The sequence below is a fragment of the Crocodylus porosus genome, unplaced genomic scaffold (assembly GCF_001723895.1).
Source record: "Crocodylus porosus isolate Cpor-Errol unplaced genomic scaffold, CroPor_comp1, whole genome shotgun sequence".
NCBI lineage: Eukaryota > Metazoa > Chordata > Crocodylia > Crocodylidae > Crocodylus > Crocodylus porosus.
Genome location: NW_017728935.1, coordinates 4952960 through 4977738, shown reverse-complemented (window position 1 = coordinate 4977738; position 24779 = coordinate 4952960). Strand labels below are relative to the sequence as shown.

Below are 24779 nucleotides of genomic sequence, written 5' to 3'. Positions count from 1 at the left end.
CATGCATATCAAGGGTGCAGAGCTCCACAGCTGGGGTGACCAGATGGGAACACTGATCTTCCTTCACTGGGCTCGCTGCCCAGCTCAGCTCCCCAGGGCCCTGGGAGCTGAGCGACTGTCTGCCGGCTCTCATGGCAATGCCAGAGTCCGCATTCCCCACATATGACATGGCAGCAGTAACCGGTACCACGTGACTAAAGGCTACCAGTTGTCATTGCCAACTCTGCATGCAGCATGGAGCTGAGACAGCTGTGGGGGTTTCTTCACCATCCTCAGCCACTTGCTTTGTCCACTGTAGTAATTCCCGGCCACGGCAGGGCACAGCCCCTCTGTAACAAGAGGATTTATTCTCACTCGCCGGGCTACATCGGTGCATAGAGGAAAACAGAGATAAAGCTGTAGACAAGGGGTGAATGGTGCAAAGTGTTCAGCTGTGCTGCACTCTCAGGTTGGGCTACAGAGAAGCATTCACTTACTAGCAAGCTACAGCAGCAAGCTAATAATCGCCAAAGGCACGTCCACATGTTCATTAGTGCGCTTTAGATAACGCGCATTAAATCTAGTACCTCCATTAGGAGGTACTAGAAAAACGCACATTAGCCTATTTTAATGAGCATTAACTAAAGAGCACACTTTTTTGTGACGCTTTAATGTGCCTTAAAATAGGCTCATGCATATTAAAGCACATGTGTAAGACATGCCCCCAGTGTGGGATAAACAGGCCCTGGGTCACTACTGCCGGGGTCAAAGAACAGCAGCGCAACCCCCTGCCGAACCCCTCTCAGTCCTATAATCAAGAGGAAGTTTACAAGCTTAAGGTCTTGAACTCCCATCAGGCCTCGGGGGATGAGATGAGATGGCTCCAGCCCTTAGCAGCAGAACACTTGAATTTGGCACCCGCACGACTAGTTGCCTTTGTGAGCGGAAAGTGCTGGCTCCAAGGAGCCTGCAGTTTACGACGGACACATACAAAGCACTTGTCAGGTTAGTCTGCAAAGGCATTCTGGAACGTGAATCCGTAGCACTGCCCAGTGTGTCTCAGGTCTGCCTTTGTAAGGTTTTGCCTCGGGGAGGGGAATAAAAAATAGACACCAATAGGACTGCAGACACACAAAGGCACAGCAAACAGCACGCTGCAAAGTCCTTGCTTACAAACAGCTGGTTACCCTTCAGAAGCCAGAGACAGGAACCAGGAGATAGCGCCCTAGGTCTGCAGCAAAAGCTGGAGAGATCATCTGGATTTGGTCGTTTAGCAAAAGAAACTACAACAGGCACCTTCTACAGGGGACCGGTGCCAGGCTGCAATCATCTGCTGGCTTTAGCGTAGCCAATAACAGCCGTCTTGTAAAGGCAGTCTTGTCAAGTGCAAACAACGGCCGGGGTCCTGGAACATAGGAGCACAAGGACAATAAAGCCTCCACGCAACTTGCAGGCTGAGCCATAAAGCTGGCTGACGGAGAACAAAACAAGCCTAAATATGAGCACGGCTACAGGCTGTGCTCTTACGAGCTGCAGATCCCAGCCTACAAGCAGAGACGCTCATCTCTTTGGCCGCTTGCAAATGCTGAGCTAAGGGGTCAAGTAACAGCACATTTATAGCTCTTTATAAAAACGGTGTGCAAGTTGTACACCCCTCCAAGAGGGAAGAGGCAGAGTTACAGTGCCATGTCTGCACTTTCTCATTTCTTTTTAGAGGCCTAAAGAAAATCGCTCAATTAACTCTTAGCTCCTTAGCTCCATTGTAAGGATGGGAAAAACCGGCAGAGGAGGGGAGCTGACTTGCCTGAGTTGGCTTATGGGCTCCGCGTTGACTCTTGTGATATTCAGAGTTCCTGGCTCCAGGCCCCGCGCTCAGTCCTTCCTAGCCCTCGTAGTTCCTTCTGTTCAGTCACCAAGAACTCAGCCTTACCTCCGCGCCTGCCCTGCGAACCATGTAAACCGGATCCCCCCCCCACCCCCAAGTGACAGCAACAAAAGCAGCAGGAAGAGAGATCTGGATCTGAATGACCGAAGTGGGAACAAAGGCTGCATTTGTTTGTGGGCATGCAGATCTGATTTCCGTTTAATCACACTAATTTCCAAAGGCTAAGCCCATTTGCAGACTCTAATCCACTTCACCACAGCAATGCTCATCTCCCACGCGCCACTGTACCAGAAGGGCTAATCCACCGGGCTGTTAGGCACAGGGGTGGCAGTCGGGTGTGTGGCCATGCCTGCCACGTGAGGCCCAGGACAGAGAGTCGAGCCCCTTTCCCTCCTCCCTCCCCCTGTATCCGAGTGAAGAAATGAGGGTTTGCCAGAGAGGGAGGAACCACCACAAAACCTGATGAGGTCTCTCTGCAACCCCTCACATGTAAGATGACCACCCCTCCTTGTCAGTCGCATAGTAAAGATACTTAACAAGTACAGACAGAGCAGAACGCCTCCAAATAAATCATTATGGCCTATTGTGTCTGATCCTTCGCTTGCAACAGCATCCTGCAAATCCACCCAGATTTCAGCTCTTGTAAAAAATAAATCTGCCATCAGACGTAATTCAACACAACTAAAGAGCCTTTAATTTTTGCCGATGAAAACACACGAGCTATTTGCATTTTCTGCCTTCAAACTGCTTGTGGGTTTTGTTTTGTTTTGTTTTGTTTTTAATTCCCTTTCCCCCAAACCCAGAAAGATTGCATGAAAATATGCAGGTGATGCTTAATGCGCCTCCATGTTACACCTCATCTAGCACATGTCTCATCATGGCCAGTACCAAAGAGCTTCCACACCCCGTCCCTGAAGAACCAACACTGGTTTGGGTCAAGGCTAAGTCAGCACCTAAGGGTTGATTCTCTGCTTGGGGTTTGCACCTTTTCCTCCCCCAGACAAACAGTTCAGTCCAAGAAGGGTTGACAATGGTGGCAAAGGTCCTAAAAAATACTCCCTGGATATGAGGCAACAGCAACTGGGGTTGGGGCTGGCTGAGCAGATTGCACAGGGGACCGTGGAGCTTCACAACTCGCAGCGATGCAAGGGCACTGCAGAGGATCATTCTGACTAAGCAGCACCGTATATCAATGCCCAGAGAAAATACCAGCTTACGTTTTCATGCTCGCACGCAAACCGGATAAGTCTTGGTTTCTATATCAGCCACAACAGTTTCTACAGGCCAAATTACATCTACAAACCCCATTGTCTTCGTAGCCTCCAGCTGCCATCTCTCAATCCCCACCCCCCCCAATCTCTCCTGGGCCTCTTTGTAATGAGTCCCATCTTCTGACCCATGCACACATCCATTCAGACCCCTCAGCCGCAACACCATGCCTTCCTCTGCACTGCACCGGTCCGTCTTCAAGCCCCGCTGCTGATGCATGTTGCTGCCTTCAGTGTCACCTGCTTGACGTTCCTCCTCCCCGCCAGGATCTATAGCCCATTAGTGCCCATCTCTGGAGCCACTGTGACCCACAGCCCATACCCTTTCTGAGTGGTAAAACCCTTTGCTTGACTCTTTCCACTAAAAGCTCCATCCCACCCATGTCGGCTGACTTCCCACGTATGCACCGCGACCGCGCAGAGCTCCTCCATGCCAAACTTCTGCTGCAGCTCTGCTAGCTCCTTGCCACACATCACTGCATCTGCGCTCAGACTCTGCCAAGAAAAGCCATTAATTTGCAACTTATGAGTCCCTACGAGTGCCCTCCCTGAGCAAGATTTACCCAGTGCCACAGAAAAGACAGACAAGATCTGCAGTGACACCCCTCGTACCTCTAGGTCTCTTTCCCTGGTACCTACAGCATTTCCCCCATGCTTCGGCTCCTTCATCTTCTAATCCTTCTTGTGCGAGCTCATTTGCACCCGTTGTCTCTGCTCCCCCGACCCAGTAGAGCAAAGCTCAGGTCAGTTGAAAACCTTGAACTGATCGAATCCAATAAATCGCACCACTAAACCAAAGAGAGGTTTTACTTTGTGGCTGGGGAAGAGCTGCATGGAAGCAAGTCTGCACCCTGGGGTTCACAAGACCATGAGTGACTGTCACTGTAAGATGACTGACGTGGTTTCTCTACTGGGGACATTTTGAGGCTTAACACTGAGGACAGCCATTTGAGCAAAGAGAGATGCCTTTTTTTTTTTTTTTTTAAACTTTACATAAGCACCGCAGAAGCCTTAATAGCAAATGTACAAGTTGGCTGGAAGCCGCTTTGAAAGACGTGCTGCTTGCTATGGCTGTTAAGCCATGCTCTCCACTTGCAAATGTTTTCCATCACCAAAGTACCTCCCAAACAATACTCACACCACGCTTCAACAGAGGAGGAGCAGTAGCTCTGGCCCAGTTCTCTTGAACTGAAACCATGAATCAATGGCACGCTATGAGAAGCCTCTCAACTGACTCAAAGACAGAGCTGCATACCAGTGTCAGAGCCGGACTGGGAGCACCTCAGTCCCAGCTCTGCAGACAGGCTAGTGACTGGGAGAATTGGCTGAAACTGTAGTTGGAGGAAAATGGAAACAGTTGCTTATGCAGGGCTCTTGCATTGCTGCTATTGTCACCTTCTTCCAACAAATGAGTTGCGTCTGGCAGCGGGCCCAGATGCCAATTAAAATAAGAAAAAAAAATTTTTCCAAGAAAACACTTTACTCATTGTGACAAGTGCTTCTTACCTCGTAAACTTTGCCAGACTGACGGGCTCAGTGGAGCAAGCACAGTTCAGGGTCTGTGTGGTCTCTAGTCTGGATGCTAGGGCAGGAGTGGATGCCTGTGGAGGTCACCCTTGTCCCTCACCTCACCCTGTTACTTCCCAAAGAGAATGGGAAGTGGCAGCATCCCCATTCCTTGATCAAAAATAGCTCTTGCAGTCATTTTCCACTGCAGCACAGATGGCTTGCTTAGCAGCTGTTCCTAAAACAAGCATGTTTGCATTAGCGCAGAATTTTAATACCAAGGCACCTACCTGTGCAGGTCGCCTGCTTTTGCTAGCGAATCCCTTGAAATTAATTTTTTCCCCGACCTGAACCGTAATGCGGCGGGGGGTCTGCTGCTCTGGTGCAGGGTTGCCTGGCACGGATAGGACGTACCACTTCTGTGACTGATGTAAGGGGTCTGAATCGGAGTGGACGGCGGAGAGAAAGGTGGTACTGGTAGTAACTCTCGGGACCAGAAGTCAGTCACTCCCCTCAATTGTGCTTCAGTTTCCTTGCCTGCAAAATGGAGATTCCCCCTAATTCAGTGGGTTGGGGCCGCGTTTAAATTCAGCGTCTGGGCAGTACTTCATTCTCCTCCAATGGAAAGTGGCAGGAAAGTACTATGCCAGCTAATCCCCAAGCACAAACCCTTAAACACCTGAACCCTGCAGCGCCTTGTTCTCTCTCTCTCTCTCTCTCTCGCATGAAGATGACAGTGCAACACCACCAAGTCCCTTTCTTGCTCGCAGCTTCCCCACAGCAAGGGGCTATTGGCACAGACAGCTGGGCACGTCTGCTCTAGTGGGAGTCCCGCTGTGGGAATACAAGTCATTGATTAGCTCACTCCAGTTACTAAAGCTGCTGCTTAATCATCTTGACAACTGAGGTGCTGCCCCTTTTGCTTGTGCTCCCAGCCACAGATGGACCAGGCGTTAGTGTCTGGACTATGGCAGTGCTCGCAGCATGCGAGGCTGTCCCAGCAGTCTCTGGTGCAGGGGCTGCCTTCCTCTGCCCCCAAGATGTCAGCCAGCTATTCCTTAGCAATGAGAGGCTGACAAATTCCTCATCCAGACCACCTCCAACAGCCCAGGAACTGGAGGAAGTCAAGCCAGCTGACTGTGGCTGACCTGTTTAAGGAAGGACCTGAATCATTCGCACTTCGCCTATCACACAGGCGACCTGCAAACCTTCAGGTTTCTCATTAAAAGGAGAATACAATCAAAGGTCCGCTGTGCTCAGGCTGTCACCCCCCCCTGCTGCTTTGTGACCCCAGAGATGCCCGTGTCAATGCTGATGAACCCTGCAAGCACTTCTCCTCCAACGGGGTGCTCTGCAGGCACTTAACTACCTAATTTTGAGACGCTGCTTCCTGCACATGGTCTGGCCTCATTCCATCCTTCTGCTCCTGCCAACAGGGAGCCCGAGGCAAAGAGTTTAGCGCAGGACACTGAAGCCTTGTCCAGGCAGCAGAAGAGCTTAATGCATCACGGCTGCTCAGCTAGACCAGCACCCAGGCAAGTGCTCCTTCTGTCAGCAAGCAATGCACTACCACGGCAGGCAACAAAGGGAGGACAGCCCAGGAGCAGAGGACACAAAACCAGCAGGTGAGGAACCCCTCCAGGGCTGTGCCAGATTCAACAGGATTCTACAAAACACAGAAGGCAATGTGACCCTGTTATTGCATGGGCTACATCCCCTCCCCCTTGCTGCAGCTTAGCTTACTTGGGCATATTCAGGGGGTTTTCCACTGTTCACAGTCTCTGCTGTGGCTGCTGCTATCAATTCCCCTCCTACAATGGATTCCATGCTGCTGGACCAGCTCTCTACCCAGGAGACACCTGCTAATGCAAGACAGACTGGCATGAAAATACAGGGCAATGCCAGGCCTCGCAGACAAGATGCTGCACCTCCCCTGGACTTCAGCATGTTACATCAATGCCCAGTTGTAAGAGAAATGACAAAGCTCTGCAGGACAAATCATCTCAGCTGCTTTTAAATGTGGCAGCACAGGAGAGGCTGAGTTTAGCACGGGCATGAAATATAAGACTTGATAGGTGGATGATCCCATTCATGCACTTAAGTGGCAGTGCAACGTCTTCCCTCACTCCCCACCAGCATATTTCAATCTGACTGGAAAGGGGCTGTCCCAGGGAGGACAAGTGACTTTGGCCAATGCCGTCTCCAAAGACGACAACTGCTGCCAACTACAGAGGTGTTTGCGACAAGGACGTCTGTTCCCTGGGAATTGAGCCCACGGTGGTAAACTCATCTTCTGGGGCAGACCACAACACTGCAGAGACTGATCTACCAGCAATCTGTCCCTGCCTGGTGTTGAAAAGCTAGACGGTCGGTGAAAACACCAAGCCCCAGCCAGGTTCCTTGACAGCGGTTTGGACGTCCACCAGCTCAGTCCTGGGGGGCAGCAGCATGCGGTTTTATCTGTAACTCCCACCTTGCCATATCTAAGGCTCTGATGCTACAGTCCTGCTGGGGAAGGGTGGCTAGCCTGGGGAGCAAGAGTCAAGGGCTGCACTGCCTTGTGGCGAGCCGATTAGACCCAAAATGATCCTCGTTTATTAGGGGAACGAGCAAGAGGTAAGCATGCTTGCACTGACTGTCTTGCCAGACTAGCTGGTAGGGGCAGGGGCCAGCACACATTAGACTTCAGGGCCCAGAGTCCTAAAGGACAGCACCACCCTGAGTGCAACAGGAACATCTGATTTCAGAGAGATCAGTTCAAAACACATTTTAGGGAGATTTTCAATGCTGCACTTCAGAGCAAAATAGCTTGCCCTGATATCAGGCTTTGGTTAATGCCAGATTTGAACGGAAAACTGGAACAAGAAATCACCCACAGACTCTGGTTCAATCGGAGACTACAGATTCTTACTCCGCTACCTGGGTTAGCTTTGGCGACTCCTTTGTCCCTTCGGGTTTAATGTTTGCTTGATCACCTCTCCCAGCCCTGGCCCCTTCCCCTCTCTCCCCTCGTCCCTTGTCTTTTGATTTTCATGTCTGTCCTTAAGCATTGCTTTCACCATGTCTTTTCACAGGATCTGATAAAGTGAGCTTCAACTCGTGGAAGTTTGTGCTACATCTCTACCCTGGTTAATTTATAAGATGCAACTCTACCCTCCCTTCTCATGCCAAGAAAGGCACACTTTCCAACTAGGTCTGGAAGTTATGCATTTGACCTCATGCTGCACCTGTGCTCTGCGGGTACAGGAACCCATTTGAGCACAGTGCCAGAAGCCGAGGATTCACAGTGCTGCTACCGTCTCGAACGTGGATGCCATCTGTGATCTTGGGCAAGTCGCAGCCTCCCCTTGGCCTCCATTCCCCCATCTTCAAATGGGAATCATGATTACGCGCCTACCACATAGGCGGCTGTGGGGACTTGTGCCTGGAGAACAGAATTAGTGACATACCTTGCTCAACAGGGATAACAGTGGCTAAACCCTCGTTAATGGACTAATTTGTCAGCCTGTCCTAGAAACAGGCACACGTTCTGTTCACACAATCAAAATTCAATATCATAATTTTGCATGTAATAGCTTACCACCAGAGACTCACCAGCTCTCACAGATAGGCCAAGTATCACTCATTTTACAGATGAAGGACAAGATACACAGAGACTCGAGCCTTGCTCATTTAAGGAGCTGAACACCTCCTGTCTCTAGCTGAAGCCTCTGGGGGCTGCAGGTGCTCAGCACCTCTTGAAGAGCTAGCCCTGAGAAGCATACGTGATCATACAGCATACCGGTGGCTAAATCATGATGCACATACAGAACCCCAGTTTCCGAGACCCCTGGCAACAGCCAGAAGGAAACATTCCCCTTCTTCACACAATCTCCAGCTTCTCTTCCTCCCGTGTCCCTTCTCCCCTTCCCATTGCACATGCAGAAGCCCAGGTCCACAGTTTGAAAGTATTTGCATTTGTGACCAACAGTATTAAAGTTTGTGCCAGGGTGTACCATGTGTTTTGAGAAGGCAAGTGGGTAGACCAAAACTGGCAGTTATACAAAATGTGATTAATTAGTAGCTCCATGGCCAATAAGCATTTAAATAATGCCATTAAAAGCAGCAGTTAATTTCCCTCCCCCACCCCCCACCTTAAAACTGCCTGAAGCTGACAACCATGACTGAGTTCCCTCCATCACCACTGTCACACTGCCAGTGTGCATGGGGGGAAAAAATTAAGCAGAAATTAAATGGCTGCATGCTAATTTAGGATTTACGACAGGGTTTGGTGTATTAGCCCGTTTCACAGGCAATGTTCTGTGAATAACCAGGACTCCAGTGCTATGCTCTTCACTAAACAAATGTTTTCTTTTCCATGTGCATCCTGAACTATCTTGATCTACAGATGCTGACGGGGGGGCACTGGAGGAAAACAGAAGGTCAACAAAGACAAATACACACCAAGATGGCAAGAGCACACACAGAGAAAGTCTTCTCTTTGTGGGCACGGTCCTGCCCGAGGCAGAGCGCCCTCCACTAATCGATCCCAGTGGTGGTTGATGGTGCTTGGTACTTAACAGGAATGGACCCTACGACAGCAATGCAAAGCTCAGTGCTTTGTATCGCTGCCAGACAAGTGCCTCGCAACATGGGCGCTCCACACCTTGAGTTTGTCAATTGATGCAATGCCTCGGTTTGAGCATAGCTTGTAGGAAACAACTGCTTCCTGTGCATCGGTGGATGCTTCCCTCGTTCTTTACACAGCGACTAACTTGGACTGGAAGACCTTTGGGATGGGGACCATTTATTGCTCTGTGTATGAGGACCTATGGGGCCCCTGTCATGGATCCCCTGCAATACAAATGAAACGCATGGGTTTTGGTAGAAGGGCGTGGAACCCGCCAGGACCCTCCACAATCGGCCACGGCCGAGCCAGCGCACCACCACTCACCTCAGGGGACCCAATGTGTCATCTGGGATAAAAGCCAGAGTCTCGATTCTCTGAGCCTGCTCGTGAGCTGTCAAAAAGATCCCATTTTACAGAGCGAACCCAGACTCGTTCAGACACTTGCTAAGTACCAGACAATGTCAAGGCGGGATTTGATTCCACTCACCTTAACGAGGATTCACCCGAGCCATCAAAATCATACAGGAGACCGAGTTCCTCTCCCTCAATTCTGGAGGCCTCGTTCTGTACCCGGCAGAGAGCACGTTACACTGCGATGCCGCAGAAAACTTCCAGCCGCCACATTAGTGCCGGTGGTGAGCAACAGATAATGCCACGTCACCTGGCTAATAAACTCTGTGACCCTATCTACGCTGCAAAATGAATGAAAATCTTTTCAAGTAACAACTCTGCCAGCCAGCCTCATCCAGACAAAAAGGTTTTAAAAACAGTGATTAAAAACCGTCCATGGCTAGACTGCCGCCTCACCTCAATAACAGCTGTCATCCACTCAAGGAAAAGGTTTTGCTCCATCCACAATGAACAGAGTCATTACTGGAAATGGTTTCCAAGACGAGTTAACTGAAAGCCATTTCAGGCCAGGAAGTTTCACGGCATACAATCAAATCTTGAAAAGACCAAGGTAAAGATGGAGGGGGTGGACAGAAGTTTGGTATATTGATGTCAATGCCAACGATGCCGGGATCGAGCACAGACAGATACGCCACAAATAATACATTGCCTTTACTACAGAGCTTCCCCAAAGTGCATGTGGAGAACAAACTGCAGCAAAATTTTACCCCAGATTCTACACTGGACTGGCAGAAAACTACCTTGCACACAGGGTGCTGATCTTCTCTTTCCCTTAACACTAACATACTGCTCGCTCTGTCCGGGCCCAACTTCACTCAGCTGAAGTCTCATCTACACTAGGGCTTTGTCTCATCACAAACCTTTGCTTCAGTGGAGCTTGATCCTGCTCGACAGGGCCATTGTGTGCACTCTCATCCAATCACTGATAATAAGAGGTTTTACTCAGGTCTACACCGGGGGTCTTTACCACTAAGACCATTTCAGTGGCTGCAAGTAGGGTAAATTGCCCAGGGGGCAGAGGCATTACCGTGTGTCAAAAACAGCACGACCGTAACCACACGGACTCTAGCTGATCATCACTCAGTGCCTCTTAGAATGAATAAATAAAACGCATGCCTTTCCCAGCTGGCTCCTACGGTGTGACAAGCTCCATAACAAATGCAGGCCCAGTTTTGGGGCACAGCCTCTCAGAGCATGCTAAAGGGCTAGCTGCTGCCCTGTGCGTTGGTATCTGAGCTTGGGAGTTCAGAGCACGCAAGAGACCCGGGATTCACAGATTTGGGATGCCTGGGGACGTCCACTCTCCCAGAACGATGCGTCCATATGTCAGGTGGAAGTGAAAGGATTGTACAGCTGTCTTCTAGCACCCATGCACACCCATTCACCGAGCAGAGGAGAGCTGGCTCTATGGACCAATTTTGCTTCACCCTATTTCTCCCACTTTCTGCTGGTGGCTGAAGTGCTGCCTTAGACTCTGGGATCCTAAATTTCAAAGCAAAAAAAAAAGCCCAGCAGACATTTGAAAGGCCAGCATTTCAGCTCTGCTTCGCTCACACGCAAAGCCAGCCCCTCAGTTCTACATTCTGCTCACATATACAGGAGAGAGAAGGAAAAGAAAGGAAGAAGCCTCTGTAACGAAGATCACTGCAGGCTAATCTGACTCGACACAAAAAACTACATTTAGTCAAATTAATGTCGGAACTCTAAATTATTTGCAAACACCTCATTCTTTAATGGCCTCAAATTTCCACCACTTCCTTCCAATTAAAAAATGAAATCAGATGAGCCCTGGGCAGTACATGTTGAGAGCAGATATGTTTGACGTGTTCTCACTGAATCGCTGGCAGTTGCTTGCCGCGTGTTCTGCAAGAACTCAGGCTTGAGTGGAAGAGAGAGAGCCAGAAACGGTAAGAGAAGCTCCCAGTTCTCTTCATTCAACTTCTTTTCTGAAACGGCAATATGTCTGCACGGAAAAATTCACCTGCAACACTTACCTAACAGCCCAAGAACATAGGATCAGTCCCCTGGCTGGGATGGTTAGCTGAATTTGGGTAGTGGTGAATGCTGAATGCCTCAAGGGGAAGGAAAATGCCTTTAGTAGTAAAAGAAACAAACGTACAGGATATGACTAATCATGATCCCCACAAGCAGCTTTATATCAGAGTCCTTCCCAAGTCCTGTGATTAGCTTCTGCCCAAGATTCACTTAGTTCCTATTACAGCTTCCATAATTCTTGCTCAAAAATGGCCACCTGGCTCTTGTGATCCAGCACAGTATTTAACAGAGAGATTTACTGTGGTCATTCCCCGAACCTTGGGATTATTACTGGGCCCATTTCCTGCCTCCCCAAGTTTGGGATGAGGCAATGGCTTGCCTGAAATCATGCAGCAGTTGGGGTCCTCCACTTGGAAAGCAAAGGGGTGTGTGGTCTCTCGGACACGAGCACGGACTTGGCTCGGGAAAACTGCAAGAAGAACATCTGGCACGTGGCTGCGCCTCATGGCTCATTCTGCCTGCAAAGTTGCGTTAGCTTGGGCATGGCGAGCACAATACAGGAGCAACTTCAGCCTGGCCAGCAGTTTCAGCGTGCTTGGGTTTGCCCATCACACAAATGATAACCCCAGCTCTCTCTTCCGAGAGGGAATTCCAGGGGACTAGAAGTGAGGGAAGCAGAATCTTTGACAGGCATCTACCCATCCATACTTGATTTTTCAAATAACCCTTTCCTAGGAAAGCAAGCTGCTCCACAAATCAAAGCCCTGCATTAAAAGGGTAACTTCAGCATCAGCTCAACTGCCCCAGGTCAGATATACAAGCAACGAAGGTCATCCAGAGCAGTTAGGGAGAGCTGGTGGAGAAGCTTTCCCCAAGGACTAAGTGACTCATGCTGAAGAGTGATGCAACCAAGGACCAGAGAACATTTATCTTTCACAGCATTGTTGCAGGCGTTTTGAGATGGAGCTGCTGTGACAATACTCCCTAGGAAGTGGGATTCATGGTTTCATAGTAGTTTGGGGTCAGAAGGGACCTGAACAGATCATCTAGTCTGACCCCTCACCGCTGGCAGGAGCACACGCTGGGATCACATGACCCCAGACAGGTGTTTGTCCAACTGCTTTTCGAATTTACCCAAGGTAGGAGCAAGGGCCACGGACCACGTCCCTAGGAAGTTGGTTCCAGATCCTAGCCACCCTAACAGTGAAACGGTGCCTCTTAATCTCTAACCTGAACCTATTCTCCAGCAGCTTCTGGCCACTGTTCCTTGTCACCCCAGGTGCTGCTGGGGGGAATAGGGCCCTTCTTATTTGCTGCTGATCTCCCCTAACCAGTTTGTAGGCAGCCACCAAATCCCCGCTCAGCCGCCTCGTGCTGAGGCTGGACAGGTTCAGTTCCCTCAGTCTCTCCTCATAGGGCCTGCCCTGTTGCCCTCCAACCAAGCAGGTGGCCCTCCTCTCAACCCTCTCAAGGCAGGCCACCTCCTTCTTAAAGTGTGGCGCCCAGGACTGGACGCAGTACTCCAATTGTGGCCTGACCAATGTCGTGTAGAGGGGAAGGATCACCTCTCCGGATCGGCTTGAGATGCATCTGTGGATGCAGGACAAGGTGCAGTTGGCTGTGTTGGCTGGAGTCTGGCATTGGCAGCTCACGTTCATCTTGGAGTCGATAATAACTCCAAGATCCCTCTCTGTCTCTGTGCTCACAAGGGGGGAGCTCCCCAGCTTGGATGCATGCTGTGGATTCCTTCTCCCTACGTGCAGCACCTTGAATTCATCTACGTTGAACCCCATCCTGTTACCATCTGTCCACTTCTGTAGTCTGTTTAAATCTAATTGCAGCCTCTCTCTCCCTTTGAGCATGCCTACCTGTCCCCACATCTTGGTGTCATCGGCAAACTGGGACAGCATGTTTTCCACCCCCTCATCCAAGTCGCTGATGAAGATGTTGAACAGTGTAGGCCCCAGGACTGAGCCCTGGGGGACCCCACTATTCACATCCCGCCAGGTCGAGTACGACCCGTCCAGCACCACTCTGGGTTATTGGATTTTCTCCGGACACCCTTAATTGTGCTTCAGTTTCATGACTGTAATGCACCTTAAACGAGAGTCTACTCACATTTACAGAAAGCTAAGCCCAATAGGCACTGCAGCCCCTTCTCCATTGCCTTTCTATGGCCAGATAAGTACAGTTGTCTGTCCGAGCCTATTCCTAGCAAAAAAGTGGCCCAAGAAAGATACTGAGAGCTGGACAGAAGTACCACGTTGTTAAACTAACCGAAGAAGCTTTTGCCTCTCATTTTTGCAAATACCATCTTACATTAGCCAAAGTAGTTACAGTTTATCTTCTGCATTTCACCGTAAAACTTCTCAGTATGACTTGCAGGTTCTCTCACACTTGCAAAATGCTGCAATATTCGGCCTCAAGAAGCAGGGGACTATCTATGGAACGATTTACACTGGAATTGTACGTCAGAGACGCACTGACCTTAAAAAGTCTCTCTCCTTGGTTTCGAGACAAACGTGACCCACCAGTAGGCCCAACGCTAGAAACCCTTCATATGTAACGGCAACACTGAATACAGGTCAGCATGCCTTAAAACAAATAAATCCACCGTCGGAGCTATGCCAACATCATTAACATGTTTGGGTCTCTCCATTTCCTCCTCAGAGCACGCGTGAGAATCTCCTACAATCTTCAGTACCCACAGGCTCTCTTAAGTCCCCAAAGCAAAGACAGGCACAAACATTAGCTTTCCTTTTACATCCTGTGCGAACCTACTTGGCTACATGTGACGTGTTCCCTAATAAGGAAAAAGGAACCGCAGCACCAGCGAGAAGGGAGACTTGACAGGGAGAGATCGCTTTAGTGCATGAGCAGAACAAACACAGAGGAAGTTAGAAAGGCCGCTGCTTTCTAGACTGCTCCGATAGGGTTCAGGTGACTCATTCATTACAATCCCATTCAGTACAGGCATTTCACTCTCTGCAAAAGGGGCCTAAGCAGCAGCACAAACCAAACGGCCTCCTGATGATGGAAGCAGGTTGTCAGCAGAGCCTTCCCATGCCCTGGCGAAGCTGAGATCCCCTTCACTTCCATAGAGTGCAGATTTGCACTAAAACAGGTTCCCATCTTCGCTTTTTATTAGAAAACCTATAAAAGCTTCATGGCTCCCATTACGGTTTCTCTCTCAAACTCTGTCACTTTGCAACAAAGCAGGAGCAAATACAGATCCCCAAAGCGTCTTCCTTTGCTTCTTAAGTGGCATGAGCAAACCTGGCAGGGGAGCAGGCTGTTACTCTCAGACTAAGCTGCCACCTCCTTTCAACTTGAATCAATTCTTCTCTGCACTGCTGGAGACAAATGTTCACAAAGCCGTTACAAGGCTGCAGTGACCTCTGGGCCAGGAGGGAGCCGACTGGGGGTCACCTAATAGAGCTCAAGACCTGCCAGAGAAGCGATATTGCTATTCTTAGAAACTCCCCAGACCAGTGCAGCCCTGCCCCCAAAACCCACCTACTTTCCCAGATGATGTTTATTAGCTTAGATGTTAATCTCTGAGATTTCTGCAGCTCTCACCCCAATTCCTTTTACATTCAATGCGCTTGAATGAGTTTTATCTGTCTTTGGGGTAGAGAAGAGAAGCAAAGTAACCATATAAAATGACAGCTCAGAACAAGAGTACCAGACCCAATTCATACTGGGCAAAGACACAGTTACTGCATAAACTGTGACGAAGACATGTGCTGATGCCACTATTGGGAATACACCACAGGGGCTTCAGCAGCTCTAAGGTGTCTGAGTCTTCGCCTCTTACTCATAACCAACACTTGTGCTAACAGAGAAGCTCTGGTTCAACAACGGCCAAGAGGGAAAGGTGTCTCCTGCAGACACCGCTTTTTGCGTGACTTGAATTTTCCTGGAGGACCTCCCATTCAAACGCTGAGCCAGTCCACTCAACCCTCCAACACGAGACTATGCCCAGGAAAATACACTGGAGACTTCCCCTGTGTATATGTACCCTTTTTAGATCCCCTTCATTCTAGCTTCCCCAAGTGGTTTTAATGAGCTTCTACTTGTACTCGCTCATCCGTTTGGAGCACTTTACAGCTCAGATAATCTCACAGTCATGGACAATGAACATCTGCTGTTTACCTACCTCGCCTCCAACAGCTACATTGACATGCTTCTGCATTTTGTTCTGGTTCTTCCCTGCCCCACATTTAACCCAGCAGAAAACCTGCCCTGTATCTACTGTCTTTGCATGTGAAGAGCAATACAGCACCAAGCTCCTATTCTGCAACCCGCTCTGCCCCCACCACTCTCACATGCACTACGAACTTACCAGCTATCAGGCTGTTGCACCAGTGGTTCTCAACATGTGGTCTGGGAGCATGAACATGCTACATGCTCACCGTCTATAGATGCTGAGTTCACAACATTCATTCCTGTATACCCAAGTGTTCCTTCCATAAGCCTTCTCCCTCGACTGTGAGAGTTAGGTGAAGACGAACAGGGACCAGAACTGATTCCATGCAACTAGACGAGCCACACTGTGCAACTGGAGTCAGCCATGTGGCACAATGACAGTTAATCAAATGTGCGCCGTCTGGTGCACTCCCCGGCGTCGGAGTGCCAGGGGACAAGGAGGGGAGCCCCATGCAGGCTGCTCTGCCAAGCCATGGGCCGAAAAAGTGACAAAGAAAAACTCGGGTCATTGGGAGCGAAACCAGAAGACCCCCGGAAGTGGTACTTCCTGTTTCGCGTCTGCCATGTCCCTCGGATGCTGGTTAGTAGCGTTTTCCAGCAAATAAAGTGCCTGTTAACACAGCTGTTGCTGTAGTTAAAAAAAAAAAGATTGTTTTTGTTTAACCAACTAGTTCAGCAAACTGTTGGAAGACATTCCAGGAATATACAAAAGTCACTGAATTCATTGCAAATTCCTCTCCTTCCTCTGGAATACATTAAACTGACTTTACCTCCCGGGTACAGTCATGTTTTACATTTCAATTTTGCTCACATGAAATAATGCTGCCAAATTAAGTTGTAAAGAACTCGCACAGGATTTGCTTCCCAGCGCTGCCGCCTGGTTACTGTTTTGCTACATCTTTTTTAAATCCTCCTTTAAACCATGGCCGTAAGCTGAACACTCTTCACAGGGAAATGGAACTAGCCAGATGCTTCTAGATGCTGTTTCTATTCTACGTAGATATTACGGTTACCTTTCTAACAGTTTGTTCTGGCAAAGCCGTCTTGGATGCTTTCTTGTCTACTGAACAGAGAGGAAAGCCTGTTATTTGCTCACAAATGGGCCACCTGGGGGATTTGGCCATCGAGGGAAGCATTCACAGCCTACTGAAAACAAAGTAGCAACATGATATACCGCCAATAGTGCCGTGCAGAAACTAACACAGGCAGCAAGAACACTTAAGTTTCAGAAGATGCTAACTTCTAAAATTTTGGATACTAAAATTTAATTAGCCCCATAGCCCATCTGGTAATTTGTAAACCATTACCCAGTGTTCTTTAAGCCTTGAAATACTCAACATAATAAAGCTCTAAATTGGAACTAATCCTTTCCTAAAAGCTGAGAATTCCAGAAAAGTCACCATTTAGGCTGAAACGTTCCTCATCAGAGCTAGAAAACTGTGGCTGTTAATAAAGAAAAAGGCCCATCCCGAATAGAAAAGACATGCACAACCTGACACCACGAATACTAACATATCCAAGCACTTAGGGACGCTACTGCTTTAAGCAGGCTTCAGCACCAGAAGCCTTTTAAATAATTTATCAGACTTTTTTTTTTAAATTATGGGTTTGACATTAATTTGTAAATAACTTGCTTCCCATCTGTACTATAACTAACAGCTTTGCTCTAACAACGATGAGATGAATGAAGAGAGGGGAAAAACAAGAAGTGGAGAAAAACTAAAAAAACCTGAATTTCCCCACCGCGCTTTTTACACCAGCTTTTACCTACAAGAGTTCAAAGGCAGCCCTGTTGCAGACATCAGGACCTGCTCACTGGCAAGAAGGGATAAGCAGCAAAAAGGAAAGAGCAGCTGGGTGGCTTTTCAATTTGAGTACTCTCTCACTCACTTGGTCTCTTCCTAATTTATAGCCTTTCTTTCCCCTCTCCCGCCCCCCCAGATCAAGAGACCTGAGACAGTTGGGAGAAGTTGGGGCCTGAAAGCAACAAGAGGGGGGTGTCCAAAGACATCCCCCTCTTGTTGCTTTCAGGCCCCAAAATAATTTTATTTTCTTCTTGCTTGCTGCAAAAAACACAAGCAAGAGGAAAATAAAATTATTCTCTTACCAGGGGCACTTGGGTACCCAGTGACAGGCAAGCCAAATGAGGCCATCCGTTTGTATTATATCAGAGGGACTGCCGTGCAGGTGAAAGGTGCTGGGCTGAAAACCTCTATTTAGCCAGCACAGGCACAGCAGCAGCAAACGCTTGCCCCTGTGTGTACCTGGAAGAGGACTGAGGTGAGGCTTGGAGTACTGCCTATAGAGAAACTAGTGTCACAGTTGTCAACTAGAGCCAAACAGTAGGGAAAGTTCAGGGATGGAGACGCCTGTTCGCTATGAAAGGGGAGCAGAGCCCACCCATTCCTTTACCAGATATCAGAAACAGCCATCAGAGGGTCTGAACTGGGCACCTTCAGGACTCAGTTCAATCCCCATACCTATCTCCAAAGTCAGCCAATGCATTAAGACCACAGCCACACGAAAAGCAGTCCCATGCATAGAACTTGCACCACAAGAGTGTCAAAACAGTCGCAACACACCAGGAGACAATATGGCAAGACAAGTTTGAGAAGCACAGGGTGGGGGAAGGCAGCTTGATTAACCTGATCCCCATACAGGCCCAAGCTTTGGATAGAGCCCGGTGGCTTCCAACTCAGGCCTATCCACTAGAAAGCATCACTAATGCCAACTCAGTGGCTTTACTAGTGCTTCCGGCTGCTGAAAAGTTGACAAAGCGTGGCTTCCTCAAGCCACTCTGTCCTAGACTACATCATCCGGGCTGGGCTACTGCGTGCTGGAGCTGTCCGGGGTGCTGAAGAGAACAAATGACGGAGGGTTTCAGTTACAGAGCACAGCCCAGCTACGCAAGGATTTTGAATGGAAAGGAACAGAACAGCACTAACGATCACCCTTCTTCACAGGGAGTCCAACAAAGGCAGAGAGACAGGGAACCCCTACATAAGAAAGAGTTAAGACAAGGAGAAACTGCGGGCAGGAAAAAACGAGGGGTGAAGAAGTTCATGGGAAGAGCATCACCAGTGGTCAGCAGCTGCTGAAGTTGCACGAGCTGCAGTCAAAGCCAGAACTCTCTAGGAGCAGCCGGGCTAATTCTCTGGCAATGTGGGGCAGGGGAAAAAAAGGTCTGTCAGAGGCGGCAGGATGCTCATGGGAAGCAGATCTGCTTTACAAGAGTGTCTAGTTACTGTCACTTTCCAGACCACAAGTGCACTCTGGACAGCCACAAATGGAACGTCCATCCTGCGGTTCGGGCAAGTAATTAACGTTTCGCGTCCCTCTGTTTTCCTACAGAAACAGCAGGGAAGGTGCATCTTCCCTCCTCCCTATGTTTCCCAGCACACTGCTGAAGAGCTGCTGCATCCCAGCCCAGCTTCTCCACTCACAGCCTGGATTCATTTTTTTCTTGCCATCTCACTGTGGTACTTGGGAATCTGCCGTCATGAAACTCACCGAAGCCGAGCGTCACTTTTCTGCACCACCGCGCTTGCACGAGCGCCAGCACTTGTCTGTCAGCGAAACAGCACTACATTACACTGACTCTCTACCTGAACAGTGGGGACCATTTTAGACATCCTCCATTTGCAAAAGCATTGCTCGAATTTGCTGTCTCTGAGACCCTACACCACTCCATTGGAGCCTCCTTTCCAGCAGCCAACTGCCCTTCTTAATCAAACAGAGAGCACACTAAAAGGCTCTAAGCGTATTCCATCTCAGCGGGGGAAGTTCCCAGCTACAGCCGGGTGCTTGGCATTAACACCGGTGTTCCCTTCTATCGGTTACTGGTGCACATTTAAGGCTAGACCCCAAACTTGAACGTGGCAATAATCACTACACGGTAGCCCTGGTTTTAAAAAGCAAACCTGCAAAACAGAAAGTTGTGCTGTGCCCTTTATTTCACTTAAACCCAGATCAACAGTTTTCTGCTATATTAAAATAAAAAACAAATGAAAACCAAAAAACTGTGGTTTCAACTCGGTTGATTTGCAACGAACTGGAACAAGACAGGGGTATGGTAGACAGGCCTGAGCTGCAGTTCCTGCCTACCCAGGAAGGAGGCAGGGAAGTCACATCAAGGTCTGTTTAATGCTGGTTATTAAAACATGGTCATTCAGATTAACTAGAGTTAACAAACGCCACTGGAATGGACCGACTCATCCTCAACCCTCCGAACGTGCTCTGAGAAAGCAATCTGGCTTCCAACAGCTTAAAAAGATTGGTATCTGGCCCTGATTTTCAGTCTACCTGCAAAGGCAGAGAAGCCAAGACTGCATATTCCCAAGCAATGACGCACGCAGGAGCAAAAACACTTGTTTTGGGCACCTTTTTGACAGCATTTCCCTAAACCATAAAAAGCAGTAGCAAGAAAGACCCAAGAGAGACCTCTTTCTGCAGTCACCTTTAAGAGTCCACCATAACCACCAGCAAAGATTGGTTGCCTGCTAGATGTTAATCTTTAAAAGCCTAAACAAAACCAATGCAAACTTGAAGGATATTTTAAAGTGGCCACTGGGGACTGGGGGTTGCCTACTTTAAGTGCATCCTTAGCACAAGCTTCCCTGTTATCATTCACAATAATGTTTTCACTGGGAAATCCACTGGGCACTGTGTGGGCTGGTTAATGCTATTCCGTTGCCTTTATTTCAAAAGGCTTTATTTAGACTAGCTTTAATTACACTTCACTGCAAGTGGATTCTACGTGCCTGGAGGGAGAGATCGCCCTCCCCGATTCAGATCTCCAGCTCAGAACTGCATGAGGCCCAGGAATGTGACTCCTGGCCTCCCCAAGTTACCAAGCAAGGAGACTACTCAGCAGAGGCTCTTAAGCACCCTTCATCAGCTGAGAATCTTAGCATCTGCTTGGATGAAGCTGGAAGTCATGGTCCCAAAATTTAATATACTGCATGGGGCCTGATGAGATACTAGCAATGTGGGAAAGGCATGAATGCACAGATCATCTTTCTAGATGGAGGAACCTGCATTTCTTGTAGAGCTTCTGGATAAGCAGCTTTTGGTCCCTTACAGTCAGGACACTTTCTTCTATGAACTCACCTGCAGTACTGAAAATCGCCTATTGCTGATGAGTGCAGGTGATGCGACCTAGCTGCAAGCGTAGACTAAATCAAACCATGATCATCTGCAGCTAGTTGCCAGAGATGGGCACGTCTGGTAGTGTACAGACAGAGCATTAAAAATATCCAGAGTCCCCTACCTCTAAACCTTCCCTTCCCTGCAAGCATTTCACTTAGAAAGAGCACAGCCCGCTGTACTGTATTATTCTATTCTGCACCCACTGGAGCCTTGAGACTAAAAGCTGAGCTCGTTTGCATAGCACACGTTACCGGTGCTGCACAACACCAGTGCTGGAGAAGCGTGCCCTCACGTGCACTGTGCAACGGCGGCTGATGCAGAGTTTGGCCTGCAAGGCACTTCTTGGTCATGCTCTGAAACCTAGGAGCTCTTTATAGCAAAAATGTTTCCAGCTCATGGCAACAAAGCAAGCCATCCACAGATGAAACACATCCCTATGGTCCTCATATGAGGCCCTTTCTGTAGGTAGCAGGAAACAATACCTCAAAGACACGAGTTGCCCCGTTCAATTGGTTCGGACATTGGCTCCGAAGCCCAACAAGGCCAACGTGAATCATCGGCACTATTAACAGTTATGGCTGGCTGTTTTAACATCCAGCCGAACCAACAAAGCAAGACCAATTCCCATACCTTTCCAGATATCAAGAGACTCCACTGACCTTTTACCTGGCTATGAAAGCCTCCAGGCTCCCAACACTTTCTGTAATAGGTTAGTCATTTTCAATTCACATTTCTGAAGCAAACTGAGTATTAAAAATTTAAAGGGCAGTGTACAGCAAATTGGATTTTATATCAAGTTATTCAGAAGGGAAATGGTAACAACTAAATTACCTATGAGAAGGAATAATCCAGTACAAGCCATCTCACTTCCTCAGCTAATCTAAGTTACTGCACAGTCACCAGCCTATTTCAATGACGTGCCCCAGAAGCGAGGGGAACTTGCTGAAGAACCGAGGCCTGATCTGCAAACCTCACAAAGCCTGAACAAGTCAGATTTATGGACAGGAAGGAAAACACTGGCCAAAGCCCCACGTTGCTACTCACCAGGAAGCGGACATCATCAAAGCCATTCAGAAGGAGCTTACTCTCGTACTGCTGCAGGCCGATGGACTCCAGCCACTCCCCAACGCTCTGCTCCAACATCCGCGAACCTGACGAGAGAGGAATCGGCAGACGCTTGAAAAAGTTAAAACCATTAAGGCGGTAGCAGCGGCACTCTGAGGAAGACAGATGGCATTGCCACATCATAGTCATTACTATAAGGAAGCCAAACTATGACCACAGTACAATCAATCAGCTGGCAGACAATCCTCTTGTACGCACAAGACCATGGAGCTTCTGGCACGGTCCACAGGCTGAGGCTTTAATCGGTTTCCCAGCGATACTCAGACACACCCTCTGCCAGAGGAAGTTCCCGGGACCATGGCATCACATGCATTGCTTTTGGGACTTAAGCGTGTTCCTTGCCAGACACAGGAGCGAAGCCCAACCCCCACACGGATGCTAATCCACTCCTCGACTCATCTGAGGGGGCAGGAAAAAAACTTTCGACCAAGGCATTCCATGTCAGAACCGCAGGTGCGGGAGCACAGAGAGGAGCTGCTCACAAACGCACGCAGCTGCGCGGGTCCCCTCGTCCATGCAACTTCAGATGCACTACCCTGTACAGCAGGCCAGTGAGAAGGGCCATTAACACTGGAGGCACAAAGCAGCAAGGGAGAAAATACATCCTCATGCAGCTGAGAGAGACGCAGACAGACACGATGGACTTGCAGAAAAGCAGCAGCAGTAGCAGCCAGACTAGAAAACAGTTGTCCACAGGAAGACATGCAAGACAGAAAGAAAGCACACAAACGGCAGCAGAAGAAAGGAAGGGTTTATACTTTTTTTCCCCAAGCAGTCCTGAAAGAGGCAAACCATGGTAAGGGGTTCCTTGCCGTTATTGTGTTAGGAGGAGCAGAGGCATGAATGACAGGGAGCCTGAGTTTACGAGTCCTGGCATCATCATTTTACCACCTGTCCAGAGGCATGACATCCCGGCAGGCTGCTCTGACTGCACTGGGCTGGGAACCAGATTCCGCATCTAGCCTGGAGCAGCTAACTACACGGCAGCGCTGGATGGGAGCAAAAGATAAAGAGGAATCAGCACATTTTTCACCCACTGTGTTCAGTCCTGCCAGGTGTTTGGCACAGGCTCGGATTTGCCCTTCCTTCATTTTCTGCATCTGAGCACAGATCCGGCTGTCTGAGCCCCTCAGTCAAAGGGAAAGCAGCTCTGGGGAAGGAAGCATTTCAGTCCCTTGCTCCAAAACCAAGCCACAACAAAAAAAAAGAGAGAGAGAAGAAAGGGGGGAGAGGGGGGTGCTTCAAAGCATATACCCACACACTCCCTTCTTCCTGCAGCAGCTCAAGTCCGAGACATGCCCTGGCAACTCTTTACAGCCTTTGTTTTTCAGAACACCCTACAGGAGCCCATGGACTGGCTCTCCCCTTCCTCAACCCCTGGGAAGAGAGTCTAGCAAACTTGTTACTTTCCTTTATCAAGACTTCAGGTGTTAGAGATAGCAAGAAAAGTTCAGAGACTTCCTCTGCATCTGGCTTGGAGGATTTGGTATGCAAAAACATGCAGGATTCCTCAGGCTTCCTGGTGCAGCTGTCTCTCAAGGGCATTACTCAAAATAAAGATGACCAGGAAATCACAGGTGTTTTCTTTGAGCCTTTTGGTCAACTGATGCAACCGTGCACAGTCTAAGCCATCCTTCCCACTCCCACCCCACTGCAATGGCTGCACAATGCAGAGCTCACTGTTATTTGAAAAACCTCAGGGTCAGGGATCCTGCTGCACTGGTCCACGGGAGTGCTCCTCTTCCAAGCAAGCTGTGGTCATCGGTGAGATGTACAGTGCCAGCCAGTCTTTCTACTGCATGCTGCAGCGCCCAAGAGGCAGAGATCACCAAAGGCTCCCGTCTCCCTTCTGTATCGCAGCCTGTGCAGAGGGACAGCATCTAACCCCGGAATTCATGCAGCAAGATCTGTGGACTCCATCCTTCCCCACCATCTATCCAATTCCAGGTCTGGAAGCAGCCCGGCAGCTGTGGCCTTTTACCAAGTGATCATGCGTCCTTGCAGAGAGCTGCAGCAGAGTGCTTTGTCTGATGCCAGCGAGCTCCACGCTTGCTGCTCCACTCACAGTCCCGTCTCTTGCTCGCACACTGCCTGTCCCTCCCCTCCCTCCATCCTCTCACCCCTCCCAGATTTTCCATCTATCATGCAAGAAATGATCAGGCTCCACAACAGGAGCTGCTGAGGGAGAGGAGAAGGGAGGGGGGGGAAGCTTTATAGCTGTGAAGTGGAAATTACCCGCTTCTATTTACCAGATGGATTAACACAGCTTGGTTTTCAAAAAAATGATGTTACAGGTTTGCTTTGACAGTTTAAAGTGATTTGTGGTTTGCTCAGAATTAATATCTAAGGAGGGAGGTGGAGAGATTTCCTGCTGCTCTAACCCAAGCATGTCTAGCTACAGACAGGGACTTGATGAGAGGGACTGAAGCAACCCTGGATCTTTTCTTTGAGCCTGTTCATATGCAGTGTTGAATATTCCCTCAGTCTTCTTTCCATCTCTTCCAGGGAAAAACAGTAACATACCAATTTCACTTCTGCTGAGGTGCCCGGTAAAATAGGGGGTGGGAGAAGCAGGCATGCCGGATTTTTAATACAAGACAAGTGGTGGTGAGAGGAGAATCCCAAAGATCAAACATTAGATTCT

At 49.0% G+C, this 24779-nt stretch overlaps 1 protein-coding gene across 5 annotated transcripts in view; it reads right to left on the bottom strand.

The window, feature by feature from the left end:
• Nucleotides 1–24779, bottom strand: part of ANKS1A (ankyrin repeat and sterile alpha motif domain containing 1A) — a 118664-nt gene that overhangs the window by 25290 nt on the left and 68595 nt on the right. For all 5 annotated transcript variants that reach the window (XM_019546740.1, XM_019546742.1, XM_019546738.1 and 2 more), the window contains one exon: nucleotides 22055–22161. In XM_019546740.1, coding sequence (XP_019402285.1) covers nucleotides 22055–22161 — 107 coding nt within the window. The remainder of the gene's footprint in view (nucleotides 1–22054; nucleotides 22162–24779) is intronic.